The 20,453-nt window shown below is 40.9% G+C and overlaps 1 protein-coding gene across 4 annotated transcripts in view; it reads right to left on the bottom strand.

The window, feature by feature from the left end:
* LOC137126217 (A-type voltage-gated potassium channel KCND2-like) overlaps positions 1–20,453 on the bottom strand; it is a 41,125-nt gene that overhangs the window by 9,951 nt on the left and 10,721 nt on the right. The window contains exons 3-6 of one of the 4 annotated variants that reach the window (XM_067502744.1): positions 4,458–4,620; positions 3,856–3,954; positions 2,823–2,921; positions 1,600–1,823 (exon numbers count right to left, since the gene is read on the bottom strand). In XM_067502744.1, coding sequence (XP_067358845.1) covers positions 1,600–1,823; positions 2,823–2,921; positions 3,856–3,954; positions 4,458–4,620 — 585 coding nt within the window. The remainder of the gene's footprint in view (positions 1–1,599; positions 1,824–2,822; positions 2,922–3,855; positions 3,955–4,457; positions 4,621–20,453) is intronic. The other 3 variants (XM_067502745.1, XM_067502746.1, XM_067502747.1) reach the window with 3 other exon arrangements.

Genomic DNA, 20,453 nt, shown 5'->3' with positions numbered 1-20,453 from the left:
ATACTACACAGAGTCCTTTTATTTTCTTAAATTCTTATACTATATATAAAAAAAACTATTACGAAATATCCACATCTCTTTTTTTACAAAGTAAGTCTAAAGGAGTAAGGAACTGTATACATATACACACATATAAGACTACTGCTTTGATCAATTGTGGAAGAACACATGATGACTGTGTATTTGAAACCAAATGTTCTGCATATCGTAAATACAACGCTTTTTAATATGAAGCTCATCCTGTAAAAGAATGATGCTGTAAAAATCGCCTTTTTTATTATTTTTGTTCACATGTGAACACATGTGGCAGGCAAACATATAAAAAAGCATCTGAACTTCTTACATGGTGCGGCAATCTCCACACCAGGATTAATGGGTATTTGATCTCATTACAACCCGAAGGTTCATCTATTACTTTACCAATGTTTAAGATATTCAGCACTGAGAATTGCACCATATAACACTCAACAGTAACCCCTCTTTCCAGACACAGTGTCCTAGGTCTGGGTAATGGTGTCAGTTTTTATTGAGAGTAGGGGTCTGAGCTCCTTGGTAAAATGTTTTTCTTTAAAATTTTTCTATATAGTGTTAGAGTCATGGCTCTGTGGATTATTAGGAGTAACTAAAATAGTGTCTCTCAAAGAACATGTTGAGTTTTTCTTTAACTGCCAACAACAATTCAGTTAATGCCTTTTTCAGTGGAGGCAGAAATGTCAGAGGCAGGTATATTAAAGTAAATAAAATTAAAGTTATCTGTAGATAGGAGCAAGTACAGGTTGAGATGCTGGGTAAACAGGCCAATAGAAAAAGTCATATGCAGTGAAGTCGTGCATGTCCAGAAATTATTTTAATTTGCACAGTGTTGATGTGTAATGAAAACCATATAACAATAAAAAGACAAACAGCCTATTAAATGTGTACAGCATAATCAGACAGACACTGAAAGAGAATTGTTTTCTACATTCCTTTATCTAAAACCCTACAACCAAATTTACAGACACATCAGTTTTTACCAGACAGCAACTTGTGGTTCATTTAAAAATGTGTATAAATGTCTTCTTTTCCTTTCGGCTGTTCCCTTTCAGGGGTCGCCACAGCGAATCATGTGCCTCCATCTAACCCTGTCCTCTGCATCCATAAATCTCCTCTTTGGTCTTCCTCTAGACCTCCTGCCTGGCAGCTCCAACCTCAGCATCCTTCTACCAATATATTCACAGTCTCTCCTCTGAACATGTCCAAACCACCTCAATCTGGCCTCTCTGACTTTATCTCCAAAACATCTAACATGAGCTGTCCCTCTGATGTCCTCATTCCTGATCCTGTCCATCCTCGTCATTCCCAAAGAGAACCTCAACATCTTAAGCTCTGCTACCTCCAGCTCTGCCTCCTGTCTTTTCTTCAGTGCCACTGTCTCTAACCTGAACAACATCGCTGGTCTCACCACCGTCTTGAACACCTTTCCTTTCATTCTCGCTGATAATGAATTAATAAAAGCCTGTTTAATAATAAAGAAGCAGATGTTTATATGCCAATGGGTGTACTTGGTATGTTAAGACGGACGGAGATGCAGAGAGAGAAAAACAAGCAAAACATACAAACTACCTGTTAGCAACAGGCCTCTCTCTTATCTGTATGGTGCTGAGCTCCTGGTTGTTTGTGCTTGGCAGGCTGAAGCTGCTCTTCTTCCTATGGCGCCGAGAGCAGCACGAGCTGAGGCCGTGCGGAGATGAAGACAGCGATGAGGCACGCGAGCCTGACTTGTTCATCACAGAAATCTCCATGCAGTTGGCCTGGAACGTCTGCTCATCCACAAACTCATGATTCTGCAGAGGAAGATGGCAGAAATTTGGAATGGGTGTTGTTCATGAATTACTCTATTACATCAGTGATTGGCTCTGCTAAATAATGAGTGAAGATGTTTCACGGTAAAGGCTAAGCAGACTGAACAGAATCCACTGCAAAACTGTTCAATAATTGGCAAATGAATCATCAGGGGAATCAAAATATATTGGGCCAGATGTCCATATTAAGTGCCATCTGTGAAAGCATTCACAACTGTTATCCCTGTGACAAATGAGCATGACTTGAAGGTCAGGCTACAAGTGCAAATCAGCCTTTGCCAGCAGGTGGCAGAGTGACACTACGCAGAATCTGCTCTGAGTTACTCCTCCTTTTTAACACCTTCTGTCACTTCAACCCTAGACTTTGGCATCTATGATGCACAACAGCAGAGGTTTTATGTAAAAATGTGTATTACATTCTGAATAGCACAATGCTTTCACTGAGTTTTTACCACATAACCAGCACGAGGATCTTCTGTGAGGAGGAACACTTACTTACTGCCTGTCCACGTCTTTTTACAAGGTTTAGAGCCACAAGTGCAAAACTCAAGTCACAGGCGAGCGTTCAAGAGACTCTTACATCTCTAAATAATAAATAGTGTACAATAAAGGAGGCAGTTTTTTTTTAAGGGAGCGTTGTTTCATGTTATCTTTAGCATGTTGCTGGCAGGGGGATTCAACATTTCCCAGCCCCATTTACTGCTATTTTTAACTCCTGCTACATCTGAAATAGATTCTACAGTTTGTGCATAGATGAAAAACCTCACTTTGCTTCTATTTACAACACAGTACAGCAGGCTGGCAGTATTGATGATACAGCGCAGACTGCAGGAATGATGCAATTTTACATAAAAGGAAGCATTATTTTATAGTGCGCTATTTTAAAAGTTACTTAGATAGTAAAAAATGAAAGATACTAAAGATACTGTGTGCTTTCCAGGGGACACAAATTTTGAATTTTAGAAAAAATAGGGAATTTACCGTTGTTTTCTCCAGGCAGTGCAGCAGGTGATGATGTTGGCTCTCAAAAGGAGGACTGGCAGCTTTTCCCACCAGGGCTTTTCCTGCCTCCTTGGAGGCCTTGGAACACACAAAGTTAAAAAAAAAAAAACTGTAAATGAGCAGATTTGGTCTCCGCATAGAAACAGAGTCTCAGGCAATATCTAGGAGCTGGGTGATGTGGTGGAGAGTACGCAAAGCACTGAAGGTTGAAATGCTGATCTGTAGCACGGCAGCCAATCTACTGAGGACCTAGTGAGATGAGGGTGTTTTAGAGATGCATAGAGACGGCAGCTGATTACAACATGTTTCACTGATAGAATTGCTATTGCCATTCTTTCATGGATTTAGCAAGAAAGACCATAAAAGTCCGATTAGAACTGAATTCATTTCTGTGCAACAGCAGTGGCACACCTAGACACAGATCGAACAGATTGCACCAAACACAGCACAGATTTTAGACAACAACAGTACAACATACTTTGATAAAGCTCTGCACGGCTCTGGGATGGAAGGTATGTTGTGTTAGTCTGCACTATAACCTGGATGCTCTAGGAGTAAGACACAGAACATAAAGCCAATCTAAAAACAGAGTTTAGAGGAGACGCAGGCTGAGCAGAAAGCCCCCCATAGGCGACCTACTGTCCAGTAAGCCCTTGGTTCCCTCCTTCCCCTCCAAACCCTGTTGGATAGACATGCACAGCTTGGTCATGGGTCAGTGTGACTGTAATGGCTGTGCTACACAAAAAGGCACACGTTCCTGTCTGGTCGACCTGCTGTATGGACAGAGACAGAGTGTTGAAGATGCATGTCAATGCTACAGCTGAGAGGTGTGATGTAAAAGAGGGGATGACCACACTGAAGCACTGGAATGATAGCAGCCCATGTTACAGCATGAAAAGTTTGCCGTTCCCCGCCCCAAGTATGGTGGCATGGCCCCCGAGCAGAGCGGCATGCAGTGCATCAGCGAGGCCCCGGTCAGTCAGCCCCCAGGCCGCTGCTCGGCCCCCGTTACCTCCTCCAGCGAGTTGAACAGGAGCCCATTTTGTTTGTAGCGCATATAGGCATTAGTGCCTCGAATCTTCGTAGCACGGATTCTAGCAAGCCGAGTTTTCTGTTTGAACAAACAGACCTCTGTTTTAGCCTCTGACAGTTTGTCTGTCAAAGTAATTGGCTCTGTCTCCCACTGGCAGGCACAGTATTTAGTAGGGAGAGGCTCTACGCAAATCTACGATTAGCAAATTATGCCTTAGCAAACACTTTTAGAAATAAATGCACATATTGCTATTGAAAAGCTGCTGACACAATACTCCGAAGATCATTTGTTCAGTCATTGTCATTCCCTCGCTATTTTCTTTCTTTCACTGAAATGTAGTCAAGCAAGTTTGGCCCACCCAACACACACACACAAACACACACACACACACACACACACACACACACACACACACACACACACAGAAGCACAATAAAAGATTAATATTTGGAAAGATAGTGTTTGCCCTGTCATCTGTTACATTTGGAAAAGACAGGGACGAAGAAAAGAGACAAATAGAAGCAAAGTAAAAACCCAGAGAAAAGGGGAGAGTGAGGCAGAGGGAGGAGGGGAGTCAGTACCCTCTGGGCTCGTCGTTTCTCCGCCCGCTGGCTTTGGTGGTAGATGCGGCTGAAGTTTGACACTATGACAGGGACAGGCAAGGCGATGACCAGCACCCCACTCAGGGAACATATGGACCCAAACACCTTCCCCACGATTGTTTTTGGCACCATGTCACCATACCTGAAACACAGAAAACAAATGACAGTGAAGCTTCTGCATAAAGCAAGGGGGAAAAAATGAATCCTTATAAAGAATTTGCCCCGAAGCTTTGTTTTATCCTGGTAAGCTGTTATGTGTTTGATGCTATTATTAACAATCTTAAAATAGTTTCAATAACCTTGGATTATTTTACAACTTCAAAAAGGAAGCCATAAATTTGAAGTGGATGAGGAATAAATAGGACTTTTCTGAAGTATCTGCTTTCTGGCCTACTTTCTACATGTCATCGTGATGCTCCTCTTTAAAAATCTTCTTTCATATATAATTACACACCTGCTGGCACCGGCTAATGCTCTTACATTGAGACCAAACCTGCTACATATCCCCCGTGACCTCTGTTAGCCAAACAGCTTGTGAAAGATACAAGGAGTAGTATCACGTTGAGTAAAAGCAAAAGGGGAAGTGATGCTGAACGAGGGAGAGGCTGCGTGCTGGTCTCAGCAACACTGACTTGTATGTATTGCTCTTTTTCCCACCTCAAGATGGACCTTAAAAATTCAGTGCAAATTTAAAACCATATTAAAACAATTCACGTTTGAGATGAGGAGAGAAACGACTCTGGAAACTGTGCACAACACTGATCCGATGAGGTACCTAACTACAAGCATGTCATTTTTTAACATCATACAAATGTCAAATAGGCTACATTCAGCATGAGCAGATTAATGGTTGTACATATGTCAGATGGGACTGAATCATCTCTATTAAAGAGATTAGTGCGTCTGCCTTGAGTCAGGCAGTTGGACCTGTCTGTGTGAGCAAGATAAAGCTAAAATCAAACTGCATCCATGATCTCACTTTTTTTACATTAGCAGACATCTCCAGGCACTACAACCCCGGCTACCCAACTACAGTAAGCTTAAGCACAAACACAGTGACGTTCTGCTGACACACAGCAGGGCGATTATCATTGAATGTCGTTAAGCAATTAGTCAGCAAACCCTGATTTCTCCAAGGCAATTAATTGGTGCACATCTGCCAAATTATACACACAAATCATTCACTCATAACCTGCATGTTCTGTTGGCATTTTAGGCCACAGAGTGCACTGGGGTTTGTTTTCCTTGTCTTCAAAACATCCCTCAGTTTGCTGCAGAGGACCACAGGATTGCAGGTGGGTGAGATGAATGATCGAGACCCTAATGCGCAAATGACCTGCGAAGACCATTACCTCCTGAGAGTAAGATGAATGCAGGTAGGAAAGGACATCAGCATTGCTCAGTGGCTGTGACAGCGGCGCGTCTCTCAAGTGAGGCAGTGTAATGTGAATGTATCGCTACACGGGAGGTTGACTATTTCATAAATGAAGTTGTCTAATGCCCGCGGCCGTCTGCTTGAGTCATTAGCCTCAGGTTTCCATCATGTGGGGCCCAACAGCCTGGACTTTTGCAGAGCTTGAGCGGAAAGATGTAAAAGTGGACATTTTAATATCACGCTTGATGGGACTTCATGTACAACAGTTTGCTTTCAAGTTGAGCAATTTCACACAGATGTCATTAGTTTTACAGTTCTTTGCAGGTTAAGTCATTTTCATATGTAATTATGGACAAAGGCTGACAACAGGTGTCAATTATAGATTCTGGACATACTGTTGAAAGCCATTTACGAGATCCACATAAAAAATACAGAACAGTGTTCCCTCACATAAATGTGACTGCTCACATGTTTTTTTTTTCCATTGGGTGAAGTGACAAGATGCTGTTAGATATAAAAAGAAGTCTGAACAGTGAACTGTGGAATACAATGCATTGCAGTCCTATCTGCGAGTGTCGCCTTTTGAAACCAAAGCATAGTAGTGAGCAGGTGAAAAAAGAAAGGAGCAAGCATGCTCTGGAGAGAGGCACTAACAGTGATGGATTGTTCATAAGGGGGAAGCTGAGATACACAAAGCTCTGCCTCCTGGATGATGGCAGAGGTAGGAATTAACAGCAGTGAGAGATTAAAGTAATGTTCCTGCTTTGTTCTTGTTGTCTCTGACTACCAGTTATCCGCATTTGCTACCCAGAGCTGACATGGGTGAGACACAAAGACGGATGACCAGATCCTTATCCACCCTGCAGAGGAGGAAGAGGAATGTCGAAATGACTGAGTATCAATTCCCCAGTTCCACCCACCTGAAACCATAATGCATTCGTGCTCACACCGGTCCTAAAAACAACGCGTTCTGTAGAATTGTCCTACAGATGACAGCATTGCAGATGAAGCCCAGCACAGTGAGAGTGTGAAACCGGGGCTTTGCCTTAGACAGTGTAGGAGAAATGTCAGACTAAAAGGAATATTTGAATTCCAGAATCGGGGGGAAGAATGTCTCCACCCGGCTTGGATAATAGACCAATCAAACATTCATGAGTCCCTGTATCAACCTGTGCGGCAGAGTTTGTGTGGTTGACCTTAAAAGCGGTGCAGTATTCCATCAGGGGGTGCTCAGAGACAGATTTCTGTACATGACCTCACCGCCTCAGCCAGTGTTGACACCCAACAACACGGACATGCCTGAAACCCATAGGAACACCCACACAGCCAGGCACAGGAAGATGTTCATGTTTGTGTGTGTGTGTGTATGTGTGTGTGTGTGTGTATGTATGTGTGTGTAAAAAAGGCCTTTAATTTGACATCTAGTTAAACCAATCCCGCTTCCTAAAAAAGCAATCTTGTGCCTTGATTGTCTTCCAGAACCCTGCGTCTGAAATCTGACTGCCATCTGGTTAGTGGGAAGCGAGAAAAAAAAAAGATATCTGGATGACTTTACAAACACATCATTGTTTATTTCTCTTTTCAGAGAAGGGGCAGGTCTCCTTTTGCTAAAATCAAACAAAATCAAATACAATTGTTTCACCTAAAATGAGCATGAATTGTAAAAACATGACCTTTTCTGGTCCTTGGAGCCACTGCACCTGCTGCACACAAATAAACCATCCTATTAAAGCATTTGGGACTTGCCTGGAGAAAAGCGAACCTAGCTATAGTTTCTGGGGTAATCCTAGTCGTCTAAAGTAGTCCTGTTGTCCCACCAAGTCACATGCCAGTTGAGATCATCACTAACAGCTTAGTGGTGACAATCGGAATCCAAGTAGGACTGTGGCAGATCCTTCAGCTGAGAGGGCTTTGTCAGCAGTGTTAAAATCCAATCATCGACTGACACCTCTGTCTAGCTCTCTCTCCCTGGGTTTTACCAGGAAACTAAGTTGCTTTCTGCAGAAGTAACTGTTGAAAAGTACATTAATAAAATAAAAGGGAATGATTGAAGCGAAAATATACTTGCAAAATTTGATTCCACTGATATGAGAGATGAAGGTCAAAGTATTCACACAAAAGAAGAAAAAACCCTGATGAAGATAGTGTGGTCCCGTCCTATTAAATCCATTTAAATGTCTTTACCATCCCGCTCATGGTAAAGACATTAAATCTCTATCTCATCAAACTCCATTTTGATCTACCCCATTTTGATTTTCCAATGAGAAGCAAAGGAATGAAAATAATGTGATAAATACAATAAACATTTTGATTCATCATCTGATTAGAATTAAGAGAAGTTAAGCACATTGTCCTATCTCATGCACCATCTATCCGCTGTTGCTTTCATAGCAATAATTACTCCGACCTCTGCAATCTGATAATCTGATTCTCAAATTAATATTAATCTCATCTTCTTCCACAAGATTGGTCTAACTTGACATCCCACTCAGCAATCAAGTCTTCTTTTCAGCAGGCAGTGAAAAAAATCATTACTGGACTCACTGGCATCTGTCACAGTGAACTTACTATGAGGTGCATTCATTTAATTTATTATTTTTTTATTGAGGAAAAACTGCCAAGGTCAACCATTTCTAATCACAGCATTAACATTTTCTATCATTCCAAAAAGGTGCGATTGGCAAATTCTAAACATGCTATTTCCATCAGGTGTCCTCAGCACATCTTTGATAATTCTGTGAATCCACGATTTTCTGTTTGACCTTCACCAAACGTCCCACTGCACACTGAGCTACCTATCTGTGCTTCCTGAGGTAATTCACTCGCTCAGTTTCACAGTTCAATGGTTTCCACAGCACAGACAAGCCCTCCAAAGCTGTGAGGCCGAAACCTGTCAATTATCCTGAAACTTTGATACTGCCACTGACTGTACCAATCGCCAGTTGATAGAGACAGAAAGAGGCATTAAAATTGCACAGGGACATCAGGATAGTGGCAAGGTCAGGAAGTATCACATACCCTTAAAGTGGTGACACTTCCTGTGGGTGTGATGTAAAATGTAAAGCTGCCATAGAGGATCAAAGGGTGTCAGTGTGGACACAACATTAAAATCTTACCTGGGAACTTAACATAGAAGTGATGAAGCCTTACACTGACCAACCGATAAAAGGGTTCATATTTTACAGATCATGACAAGGAGAAAATGGAGCAATGCTCCATGACAATACAGCTCTCTGCCTTCTCCACAAGGCTGAAAGAGCACAGTATTCATCCTTGCTGACAGTTAAATAGATGTACCAAAAAAATTTAATTTTCCTCCTGAATTCCATCATGCTCTTACAACTATGAATTCAGAATCTCAAGAAAATGGATTACACTGTCTGCATGTTGTAAGGCATAGTAACACGAGTGACGAGAAAATATACATTTTGTGAGGCTGTTCTTTGTGAGGACCGTAAGATTTATGAAATACTGCAGGAGAAGTCTTGAGGGTGGTTATGTCATATTAAGAGCCCTCATAAAAATTTTAGTTCCTAAAAACAAGAAAGGAAAGTATATATGATCGTTCTTTTCTGTGCCACAGGCCATTATGAATCTGACCACAAAGTACTAAAAGAGAAATGCAGCAAACAAAAATTGCTGCATTTACAGATAAACAAGGATAAATACCGCTAACGGAAAACTCTTTGTTGTACCTCATATTTATATATTATTGATAAACCAAATGTAAATGTGTGTTGTCATTTGGTCACCATGTTAAATATTAAGCACATACTGTATTTATTTGCCTCCCCCATAAATAGAATGTAAAACAGTGTAAATAACATCTTTGTAATGCCAGAGAGACTGGCAGCATCACAGTGGGCCCAGCCACAGTGTGCACTATTGCAATGCAATCATCTGAGATATAGGCCACAAGGTCTAAAGAATCAAAAGGACAATAAATGAACATGATCTCTAACACAATCCCTAAACACCACGAGTCATTCCTGACATTCTGCGATGCATCTCTGGCTATAGGCCAGGAGCACAACATCCATAATGGTGCCTCTCTTGGGTATGGACACCAAAGACTGATGGGATTAAGAGTGTGTGGGCTGATAGGACTCTGCTCTGATGCTATCCCTCAGATATACATCATTATAGATGGAGGGAATCCCACAGGCGCTGGGATTAGCCCGCTAGATTTTCACTGCAGGTGATAAGGGAGGGAAGGGGAGGCTGGCAGAACTACACAACATAATGGGCAGATGGGAAGGCAGAGATAGGAGGGATATAGAGGACTGCACTGCCTAGTGTAATGTGTGCGGTAAGAAAAACAGAGCGCTCGAGTATAAGTATCTGCGAACAATAGCTACAGGGAAGGACAACTTTGAGATACTGTAGGTGCATATCACCAACTCCCTCACTCCGTTGTTCTGACTGGATGTTGAAACGCAGTTAAATGAAGCGTGAAGCACATGCGACACACATTTTTTTATGCTTTCCACAATCCAGCTGAGATGTAGATTTTTGAGAGGTTGGAGCTGAAGGTTAACGTGAACTTCAAGGAAGCAGCCACAGAATGCATGGCTACATGCCAAACAGTGTCAATGCATTGTAAATGAAGACAGTGTGATGCAACAGTGTCAATGTGATCTTGATCTTACATCTGAGTATTCACCCAGGAACTACCCAGACCCAATAAAGGCCAATGAAATTCCTCTCTTTTAGCCATGAGACAGATACACCATACAGAGTAATCCCTCACGTATAGCTTTGGCAAAGGCACCTCAGCCCTTTCTCGCTCACATATCAAACATATACTCTCTCAGCCCCCCCAAATCCCAGCTTAACCCTCAACCCCGCGAAACCAGGCGGCTAGTTATCACTGCGGCTTTGACATTAGCATGCATGCCCTCACTCATTTGGGAGATCTTCTTAAGAGTCAGGGATGATAAAAAGCTTTCCTCTCTGCCGCTTTTCCATTCCTGACTTTGACTCACCCTTCCTCTGCCCGGACCTGCCTGCCTCTAACTATGAGTTGGAGATGAAACGCTTCATTCTCTTTTTTTCCTCTCCTTCTTTTCTATTATCATGCAGTTCTAGCACGGCCCCGCTTGACATTTTTCTTTTCTTCTGCTCCTCTCCAGTCTCTCAGTGTACACCTGCTGACACTTGAGAAACAACTGCTGTCCTATGCAAAAAAGCAGCCTTATTTCACTGCTTTTGTATGCCAAGTCACATCCTCATTGTCATGATTATGACCAATTCCTTGTGGCAATTTCTTTTAATTACTAGATGGAGGGCTAATCTGTATTAATAGAAGTTTTACGAGAGTTAAATACAGACTAAACATGCTATCATGCAAACAAGCCTGTGAGAAAGATAATTTATGTGTAAGAGAGAGTTCTGGATGATGCAAGTCTTTGATCAGCCAGGATATGATGAAACTAGGTAAACTGACTCAAACATTACTCGAAATCAAATTTGTCATTCTGTGTTTACTTTTCTGTCCATCCTCCTTACATTACTTCAGAAAGCCAGGGGCTAAAAATATATTCCCAGAATCTCAGTATCCTACTTTGATAATGCAATTACACTGCTTCGTGGCTGAATGGAAAGGGCAAAGTAACATGAAAGAAGCATTGGAAGCAGAGCAGCACCAGAGCTATGGATTATAAGGGAACATGATAATGAAATGAAATCATCAGGCACTCAAGCGATTATGCTAATGAACTAATTCCATATTCATCATAGGTTAATCGGTAAGAGAGTGATGGCATTATCTTGAACACCAAAAGCTTTACTTAAGTAATCTCACCTATGGCATGTAAAGGCCTGGGGTGGGATTAAAGGTAAAAATGCAGAAATTTAGAGACAACGTATTAAGAAAAAGTGCCATTAATTGTATTATTTTACAATAATTTGAGATTCCTCTCTTAAATACGAAAAAAAAGTAAAATAGGAATCCAATTCAATAAAGCAAAACAAAGTGGTGCTATATAAAAACCTGTGCTAACAGTCAAGTAGCACTGACCCGATGATTCAAAGTGACCCCAGTGACCTTTGTAGTGAGGTCAGGTGGTGGAGAAGAGAAAATGTGAAAGGTCTCGTGGATTAGTGCCTCTGTGTTGAAAAAGGGAACTGGTCCAGGAGCCTCATCACACTGACAGCAGATTAGTGCTCTGCGGCGCCAGAGCAGACGGTGCAAGATTAACTTTGATGTGCGATTCCACACAGAGCAGCCGCTGGATATCAGTTCCCTCCACCAAATGGCCCCTTAACTCGGAGTTTGCAGCATGTGCATTCATGAGCTATAGTATCTAAAAATCTGCTTTTTAATGGCAGAAAAGTTTACCCTCAATGAATCTGTATTCACCCAAGTACTACTTGTACCGCCATTTAAAGGTATTTCTCACTCAAATGTGCCATTTATGGCATTAGTCATTTAGGCTAAATCTATGAATTGTGCTTTTGATTAGAGGGAATGACCACAAGTTTACACTTGAAATTTGTATGCCAAAACCCGGGAATATAGGTCTAATATATCAGTCTCTTTCAGTTATTCAGCAATCTCAACAATGCTTAAATTGCTGAAGCACTTGTTTGCATTATCACCTGAACTAAACTATTCAATGTACATGTAGGAGAGAGTTTCCTCTCAAAGACCAAAAACAAAGAGAATCTCCGATGGTGAAAACTTGTTTTTGTCCAACTGCATAACTGAGCAAAGTCCATCTGCTGATAAAGACGTTAGGGTAGATGTAAAGATACTAATGGGACCTCATCAAGAGTAGTTTTGCGTGATTGTTGACTGAATTGCTGAGGCACCAAAATGTAGTCTCTGTAGAGATCAATGTTACAACAAAGGATAAAATGTACAAGCCAAACAAAGGTTAAGCAACCTAATGAATCCCTAGGCTTACATATACACTGATGAACTACAATAATAACACTTGTGGTCTTAATAATGTCACACTTAATAAGTCCAGTAGCTGTTCTAACTTACATTAGTTAACGTTAAACAGTTATCAAGAAAATGCAGTTGTTACTAGTTTTCATCAAGTAATTGCAGAATGGTAATTGCAGAATGGTAATTGCAGAATGGACACGCTCATTTACTTATTGTATTTGAGTGAAGCTAACTGAAAAACAATCAAGTACAGTAGCAACAAATGAGGCAATGGTACTACTACACCCGTGGGAGACAGTAATTTGCAAAAAGTTCCCTAGAAAAACTTAGGCAAGTATTACCAGGGTGATATAGGTATTAATGGGGTCAAAGCCTCTTGGTGTAATTCACAAACCCAGTGCACTTGATCACCGACCAAGGTTTACATTCTTTGAAAGTTTGGTGCAAGTAACAATAAATTTAATTTTTATACAGTACAGCGTGAAGAACATTTTACACTGTGGTGGGACTAATCTGAGCACTGGATAATTACAGTTAATTGACACAAGAAGCGTACTTACGTAAACACAACAGAGAAAGAGAGTGAGATGGAGACATGGAAGAGTTAGAGAAGGGGGCAACTATCAATTTCAAGAGCCTACCTTGGTAGTAGGCTATATAATAACATAGTATTGTGGTGTGGTAGGAAGTTTACATGGTTTAACAAGTAAATCAGGTGTAATTGCTGTTGCTGCTGCAAGTAACTACAACTCAGACATTTAAACTTGTAGGAAATGTCACATTAGTTGGCCAAGCGTAAATAAGTCTGTTTTTTGTGTTTTGTTGTTGGAAATAGTAATTCTGCATACTTCATACTGAGTTACGAGAACACCTAAAGTAATATTTCAAATACTCTACACTGTTTTTTTAGTTGAATAAACTAAATCGTAAGTGTAGTAAAATTAATAAGCATTTGTAAAAACAAATACATTTCCTATTCCTGTATATGATTTTTGAAGGCAATTGCCTTGAATAATTAGAATTTACAGTGCATGGAGTACAAGGGAAACCACTGACACTCTGAGCAGTGTGCAGCTACAAAACCCTATACGCAGCAAAATGTGACACACTGTATGCAGACGTGGTAGAAGTACACAAACAAAGCCCCTAGGTAACTACCACCAGGTGGTAATGATGAAGTGGCTGATTGGGGTATATATAAAAAAATTAAGAGGAAAGGTGAAATTCTGTCTTAGTTGTAGCTTAATATTGTCTGTATCTGTGTTTCACAACAAGCAGCTGTAGCAACTTTTTCTTGCTCATACAAAGCTACACACACATTGCAGATGTAGTTAATGACTTATATACAGTACTGTAAGTACATACAGAAATCAGTACAGAAATGGTTTCAGACTATTTGTCATACCAGTTAAAGAGAGATTTTATATTCCCCAGAGCGTCTTTGAAACATACATCAAGGTACAAATTCCAGCTGTTAAAAAGAAAAAGGGAAAAAACACAGCTGCAAGTTCAAAGCAACACTTCAAAATTTCACACTGAAGCTGAGGGGAATGCAGAGGTTGGGCTGAGACAGAAAGAGTGGCAAAGCATAAAATTTTTTACTGTGCACTGTCTCAGAGAGTGTGGACAGCAGCCAGACTGGCAACTGCAGCGAGCCCAGATAAGAGCGAGTACCAGGAACCAGCAAGAACCTGCTGTGGGGAAGAGCTGCATCTCTTCTAGCAGCTGCTGACTGGCCCCTGGGGCAGAGTAGACCTGCAGCCGTATCCACCATCTCCGCACCTGCACCACGCTACTTCACGCGCACGGGCACATCATTACTTTTCCCATTTTGCTTCAGGAGACTTCTCCTGTCAAATCAAAAAACAACATGAAAAATAATAACTCAGGGCCATGGGCGGAACAACAACAACACAGCCGAAAGGTCATTCTGCCAATGAAAATTCTCACACAATCTATCAGTCATCAATGGGTTTATTGCTATGTCTGCTTTTGCAGCCAGGGTGGCTGACGCCTGAATTAAACCGACCCTTCGCCAGTAAGGGAAATGTGTACTTCATGGCACAACTCCCATTATTTATATCTCCAACATTTTCGGCGGTGCAGATGATGATGTTAAAACACTCAAAACACAAAACAAAGTAAAGACACAGCTTTGGCTCCACCTAAGACGACACACTCCAATGTAGCGTTAACAAACTTGATTGAATGAAGGTTATTCATTTTAATCACACTACAGCACACCCTCCCTCCCACTATCCCAGGGGGTTTCTATATTTAAGCACTTTTTCATTTCTTCTCGTTTTCTTTCTTTCTTTTTTTTCTGGTCTTGGCTGATGGCAAGGCAATTGCTTTGTGGGATGTCTGCCCTTGAAGAATCAGACAACAGAAGGAGATATTTATACATACTGTAGATGTGGAGTGAGAGCGGGCTGTATCAAATTCAACGCCTTCCTCTTTGACTGTTTAGTGTTAAGAAATGAAATCACAGGTTGCTTTTTTTTCCACCTGATTTCGAGCTTTTATTTCTTTTTTAATTTCTCCCCTTGCTAACAGGCACAATGTTGGTTTTGTACCTGTATTCTAAGATTAGTTGTCTGTCCTAAGGGAGAGAGAGTTGGAACGTTTGTCTCCCATTTCTCCCATTCATTTGCCCACTTTCTAATTGGACTTCTCCATCTGTTGAGGTCTGTAAATTGTCTTCTGGGGATGCTATGGCTAAAACATCCTATCAAACACATGAATACATGAGGGCCAGTCTTCTTGGAGCAATGCCAGACCAGGAACTGAGAGAGCAGTCTCCGTGTGTGTGTGTGTTTGTGTGTGTGTGTGCGGGCACCTGTGTGATCTATAATCAGAAGTCCAGCGGCATACAGCCTGGAGATAAATAGAGATACAATATATGCTGAGCTCTTGATATAAAGCTGGCAGGATTGGCTACAGAACTGATCTATCTATGACACAAGAGATCTGTCTGTGGTGGCTGACATACTAATAAAACTTATTTTGCAAGATGAAAATGTTGACGGATGCCTGAAACACAATTTCAGTAGTATTGACTGTATGTCACATGCACATCTAATAAATGTCTCTCTTCTGCAGTCCCCAAAGATGTGGAGCTGACAGACTGGATCTTTGAAATCTGGAAAAGTTTTTTGGATTGTCTTCCAATTCTAACCTGGAGTTGTTATTGATATGGGAAATTGTGTTCCTCACACTTGTCACTTTTTACGTCCCATTGACTGGGAGTTGAATACTCAGGAGCGAGCAGTGGGACGTGTGACAATGTATTTGTGGAGATGATTACAGCCCATTAACTTTGATGGATGCCACTTTATAGGAAAGACAATGGGAGTTGGAACAACAGCAGCACAGCCTGTTTTCTGTCTTGAACATGTGTACAGAAAATCATAGAGAACAGCCAGGAGGAGTAAATTATATCAAAGTCCACGCAAAATAGATTTTTGGATCCTAATGAGACCACTTTAACTTTAGGTAACTGAATTTACCATTAGAGAGCCTAATGCTGCATCTGACTCCTCATGCCTGAATATGCTCAGGCATGATTCCCCTGTGACGTCCTGTCGACAGCAAGGACCAGCACATCCAGATGTACATATGTGACCAGCAACTGTATCAGGAATGAACAATTTGCACACACAACTTGTTCATGTATGTGCAAGTAAAATGAGACCAAGCAGCATCAGAAACTGATTCCAGTGTCTGGCTTTGGTAATGCTGACTGTCTGGGTGGCTTTGTTCTCTGCTCAACCCGCTTGCTTGTCTTTGCCTTACGGCCTAAATGTGTGGCTTAGTCAAAATGAGACACACTCCATTTGTCTGTGGTAGTTATGTAAAGATAAGGCCATGCATGCCAGAAATCTAACTCTTAAGCTCCTCCACAGGGATTACGGACAATTGGCTAAGGGGAAAAATACAAATAATAATCGACTGTTTATGGTTTGCTACTAATACCTTGAAAAAGAAACGAAAATCCCCACATGGAAATGCAATCCTTAAGCAGTTGAGATACTCCTGTGTAGGATGCCCACAGAGGGACACACAGACAGGTAATCCTCTAGGTGGGAGCTGAACCTGCAGTTCAATAACACCTAGACAAACATATCAGTCTACTGTACATTAGCCACCGTCTATCCGCTTCTAAATAAAGATGTCATTGACAGGAAAGGCTTAGGAGTTGTCATTTTATCGTTTTACTTTCAACTTACCTGATGAGACCTTGTTAGTTCTTACCCTAACTCCTTCTCTGGAGTATAACCGCCTGTATGTAAGCTTTAAACACATTTAACAATGTGAAATTAGAGCAAGACGTTTTCAAATAATGTGACTGTTATTTTAACAGCTTGCACTATAGCAGTGAAACCAACCAAACATGTCATTTCATTGAACAAATATGCAGAGTCAGGGTCTACACAGCCACTCAAGGGGCTCTGTGAGGCTTTATTTAGTCAGAGTCAGGGGACCACTAAAGTCTGAAGGCTCCACCCTCTGGGGACCCTGAATGTCTATACAAAATATCATAGAAATCAATCTCACCACGGTTACTAGCGTTTAAGTGGAAAAAACTACTGCTACTAGCTGCTGATGCATAAACCTGGACAATACTACAGTTTATCTCTGTAGGATAATAAATCCTGCTCAATTACAGACAAGAGACAGGTGCCGATATGTACGGCCTCCTACCTGCCTCCTAAGTGACTGCTCTGAATTCACACATTTAGCGCCAAATTTTTGCTGAGATCCCGATGGTGAAATGTTGATTTAACGCTTTACAATATTATTTAAACACCTGATTGTGGTAACTCAGTGACTTCATATTGTGAACTGATTAAAAGTGTTGCTACTTTTGAGCACATTTTTTTAAAAACACAAGGCTGTTTCCTTTCCAATTGCTGGTTGTCACTGCAGGGTTGTTAAGTAATTTATATTTTACAGGCTCTTTTGAGTCCACCAACAATGCAGTGTTCTGTAATAGCAAATGCAATAATGGCAGCTGGCAGCTATGGTGGTGCATCAGGAATGATAAATAAAATATAGGACATGTTTCTAATAGTCATATATAAATATCTAGTCCTCCTTCCCATTTAAACGGGCTGAAGATCATGTATCTTGACATGAAATAATAGCACTATATTCCACCTAACATAATGTTATCAAGCCATCTGAGAATGCATGGAGAAAAAATTTAACACTATGGAGGAGATGCTGCTACACCTGTATGAGAAGTTAGTTTGAGGTGAAAGAGAAAAATATAGCCCCAGAGCACATGGCCTGTTTAGTCTCTGTTTGACCAAATGGCCTACATTAGGTGATATATTTAGCTATTTATAGAAGCTAGGGCGGGCAGGAAACAGCTGCCATGAGTCAGGGTGACAGGCTGACATCCCTCATCTCAGCAGGACCTCCCTGGCAGGCAGACAGGAGGAAGTGCTTTATACCTACACTGAAATGGGACATAGCCTCTTATCATTCATACTACATACAGAAACGAATAATCTATGGAGCCTGTGGCAAAGACTCAACAATGAAACTGGGTTAACAGTGGCTGGTATGGGCAGCTCAATTCAAAGCCACATTTGTGCGCTTTTACAGAGATCTGTATTCTGCCTTTACAGCGAACACTGTGGATTTCATTCAAGTGGGATCAGTATTGATCACAAGCAGCTTTTATTGTGGCATCCTGGTGCTGTAAACTGGCACACGATTCCTCCGCTCTGACAAAAATGATACGGTTCATGAAAGGTGAAACAGAGCTTTAAGCTGACAAACAGGCTGAATCAATATTCATGACTTTGTCACGAAGCTGCTCACGTTTAGGGATTACGAATGGGCTGTAAACCAAGTTTCAATTAATGCATTGGCATCAAAGTTACAGCTCACTCTGAAACTGATGAAAAGCTATGGGTGCTGTTTGTCTCTGGTACATGAAAGTCTATATTGATTTTAGCGCATTTACAGGAGACAAGACAGCAAATTTTAACATTACACACCATTATACATTGAAAGGGTGCCACCATAAAATGAATGTATGCTCTGCAGCACGTAAGTGTAGGTACTTTAAAACCAGGCTAACTGTCAGGGTAATGGATTTCTCTCATTTCACCCTGGTTAATGTTTTGCTGAGAGGCTTTAAAAACAGCATAACTTTCTTTTTAAAACCTTATCTACAGTGATGCCCAATCACTCTTTAGTCAGAGCGGCAGAAGTCACATCACTCTTACAGTAAATCTAAAATTTTCTCGGTTTCATTCTCACAGCTGCCTGATGATTGCTGTTAGGTTTAATCTCTGAATCTCTGCTGAACACAGATGTTGGCTTGTTGGCTAAGGGGCGTTTTTGATAAAGAGACAAATGTCAGGGGGGAGGGATACTCACACGCCGACATTACAAAAGCTGGCCCTGTTTCAAGATATTGTGTTTACTATGCTGTTCTGTGAGCCTGAGAGGAAAAGAATTGTTGCAAAGAGCAAAACACCACTCCCAAGCTCATCACAGTGACTAGTGGGACTATTATCACCTTCCACATAACCTTTTGGCCTACATCTGTGTTGCAAAGCTGGATTTCTAGGTCAGGAAGGGGGCAAAGGCAGGTTTAGGTAATGGAGAATAATGAATCCTAGTTTAATGTTTACCATGGCGACAGTGGCATCTAAAAATAAGAGAACAACTGTTTCTCTCTCGACCAGTGCTCATTACGTGGCAGAGTGGGGAGTAGTGTAGTGTTCAGACAGGCATAGCAGACATTTAAAATGTTACAACTCTACATGAAATCAGGCACAGCTTGTTTTTCTTGTGGGCTGATTAGCTCACAAGTTACACAAAAGTAACAAGTGCAGTGACTTGCATTTGGTTCGGTCTACAATTTATTACAGTAATTTGTTTTTTTCCACAGTGGTAATGTGACAGTGTGGGAATTGCTCACATTAATTAATTCCTATGTTTTTTTTAAGACAGTACTGATAATTTGTTTTCTGACCTTACAGTGAAACATTGACCATGAACATTTAAACAAGCAGATGGTCGGGACTACTACTCTCCAAGGAAATTTGTAGTACAAATTTCTACTGTACTAAACAAGCTTGTACAGTTTGAAAAATAGTTTAATTGAATGTAACATCCAACTGAAATTAAAGCACATAAACTGACACATTGAGTACAGAAAAACCTTCAGAAATTGTTAAGACCTTTTCAGAATAAAATGGTAGTACAGTGCTTCAGCTGAACAGGAAGAAGAAAGCATCAGCTTGATCAACAACAATCCAAATAAAATGAAGGTCTGTTTTTTGTCTATGTCCTTAAGATTGGCAATAGCAAGGCAACATCGTATGTCTGTGTCTCTTAAAAACTTAACAAATACAACAAATACATGCTGAAAAGAAAAGTGTTATTAATGTGGTCATACTAGAGAAAAAAGGCTCTCAAATAACTGTGTTTTAAATAGTAAAACAACAGTCACTTGTGTAGATGTTTAGCTGATTCATCCATCCACTGCTCTCTATGTTGACTTTCTGTAATAATCACCTGACTTCGTCCTTTGTTCTTGTGATAATGAAAACGGGTTCTAAATGTTCCTGTAGTATTTTTACACTTTCAGATTGATTCACCAAAAATGGATGTGTTTTTCAATTGGCTTTCGGTTAAATGTCTAATATAAAGTCTGTAAGATTTTCCCTTTTTATTCTAC

The sequence above is a fragment of the Channa argus genome, chromosome 4 (genome assembly GCF_033026475.1).
Source record: "Channa argus isolate prfri chromosome 4, Channa argus male v1.0, whole genome shotgun sequence".
In the NCBI taxonomy this organism is placed as follows: Eukaryota; Metazoa; Chordata; class Actinopteri; order Anabantiformes; family Channidae; genus Channa; species Channa argus.
Note: the sequence above shows the minus strand (reverse complement) of the source record. Positions and strands in the feature narration are given on the sequence as shown.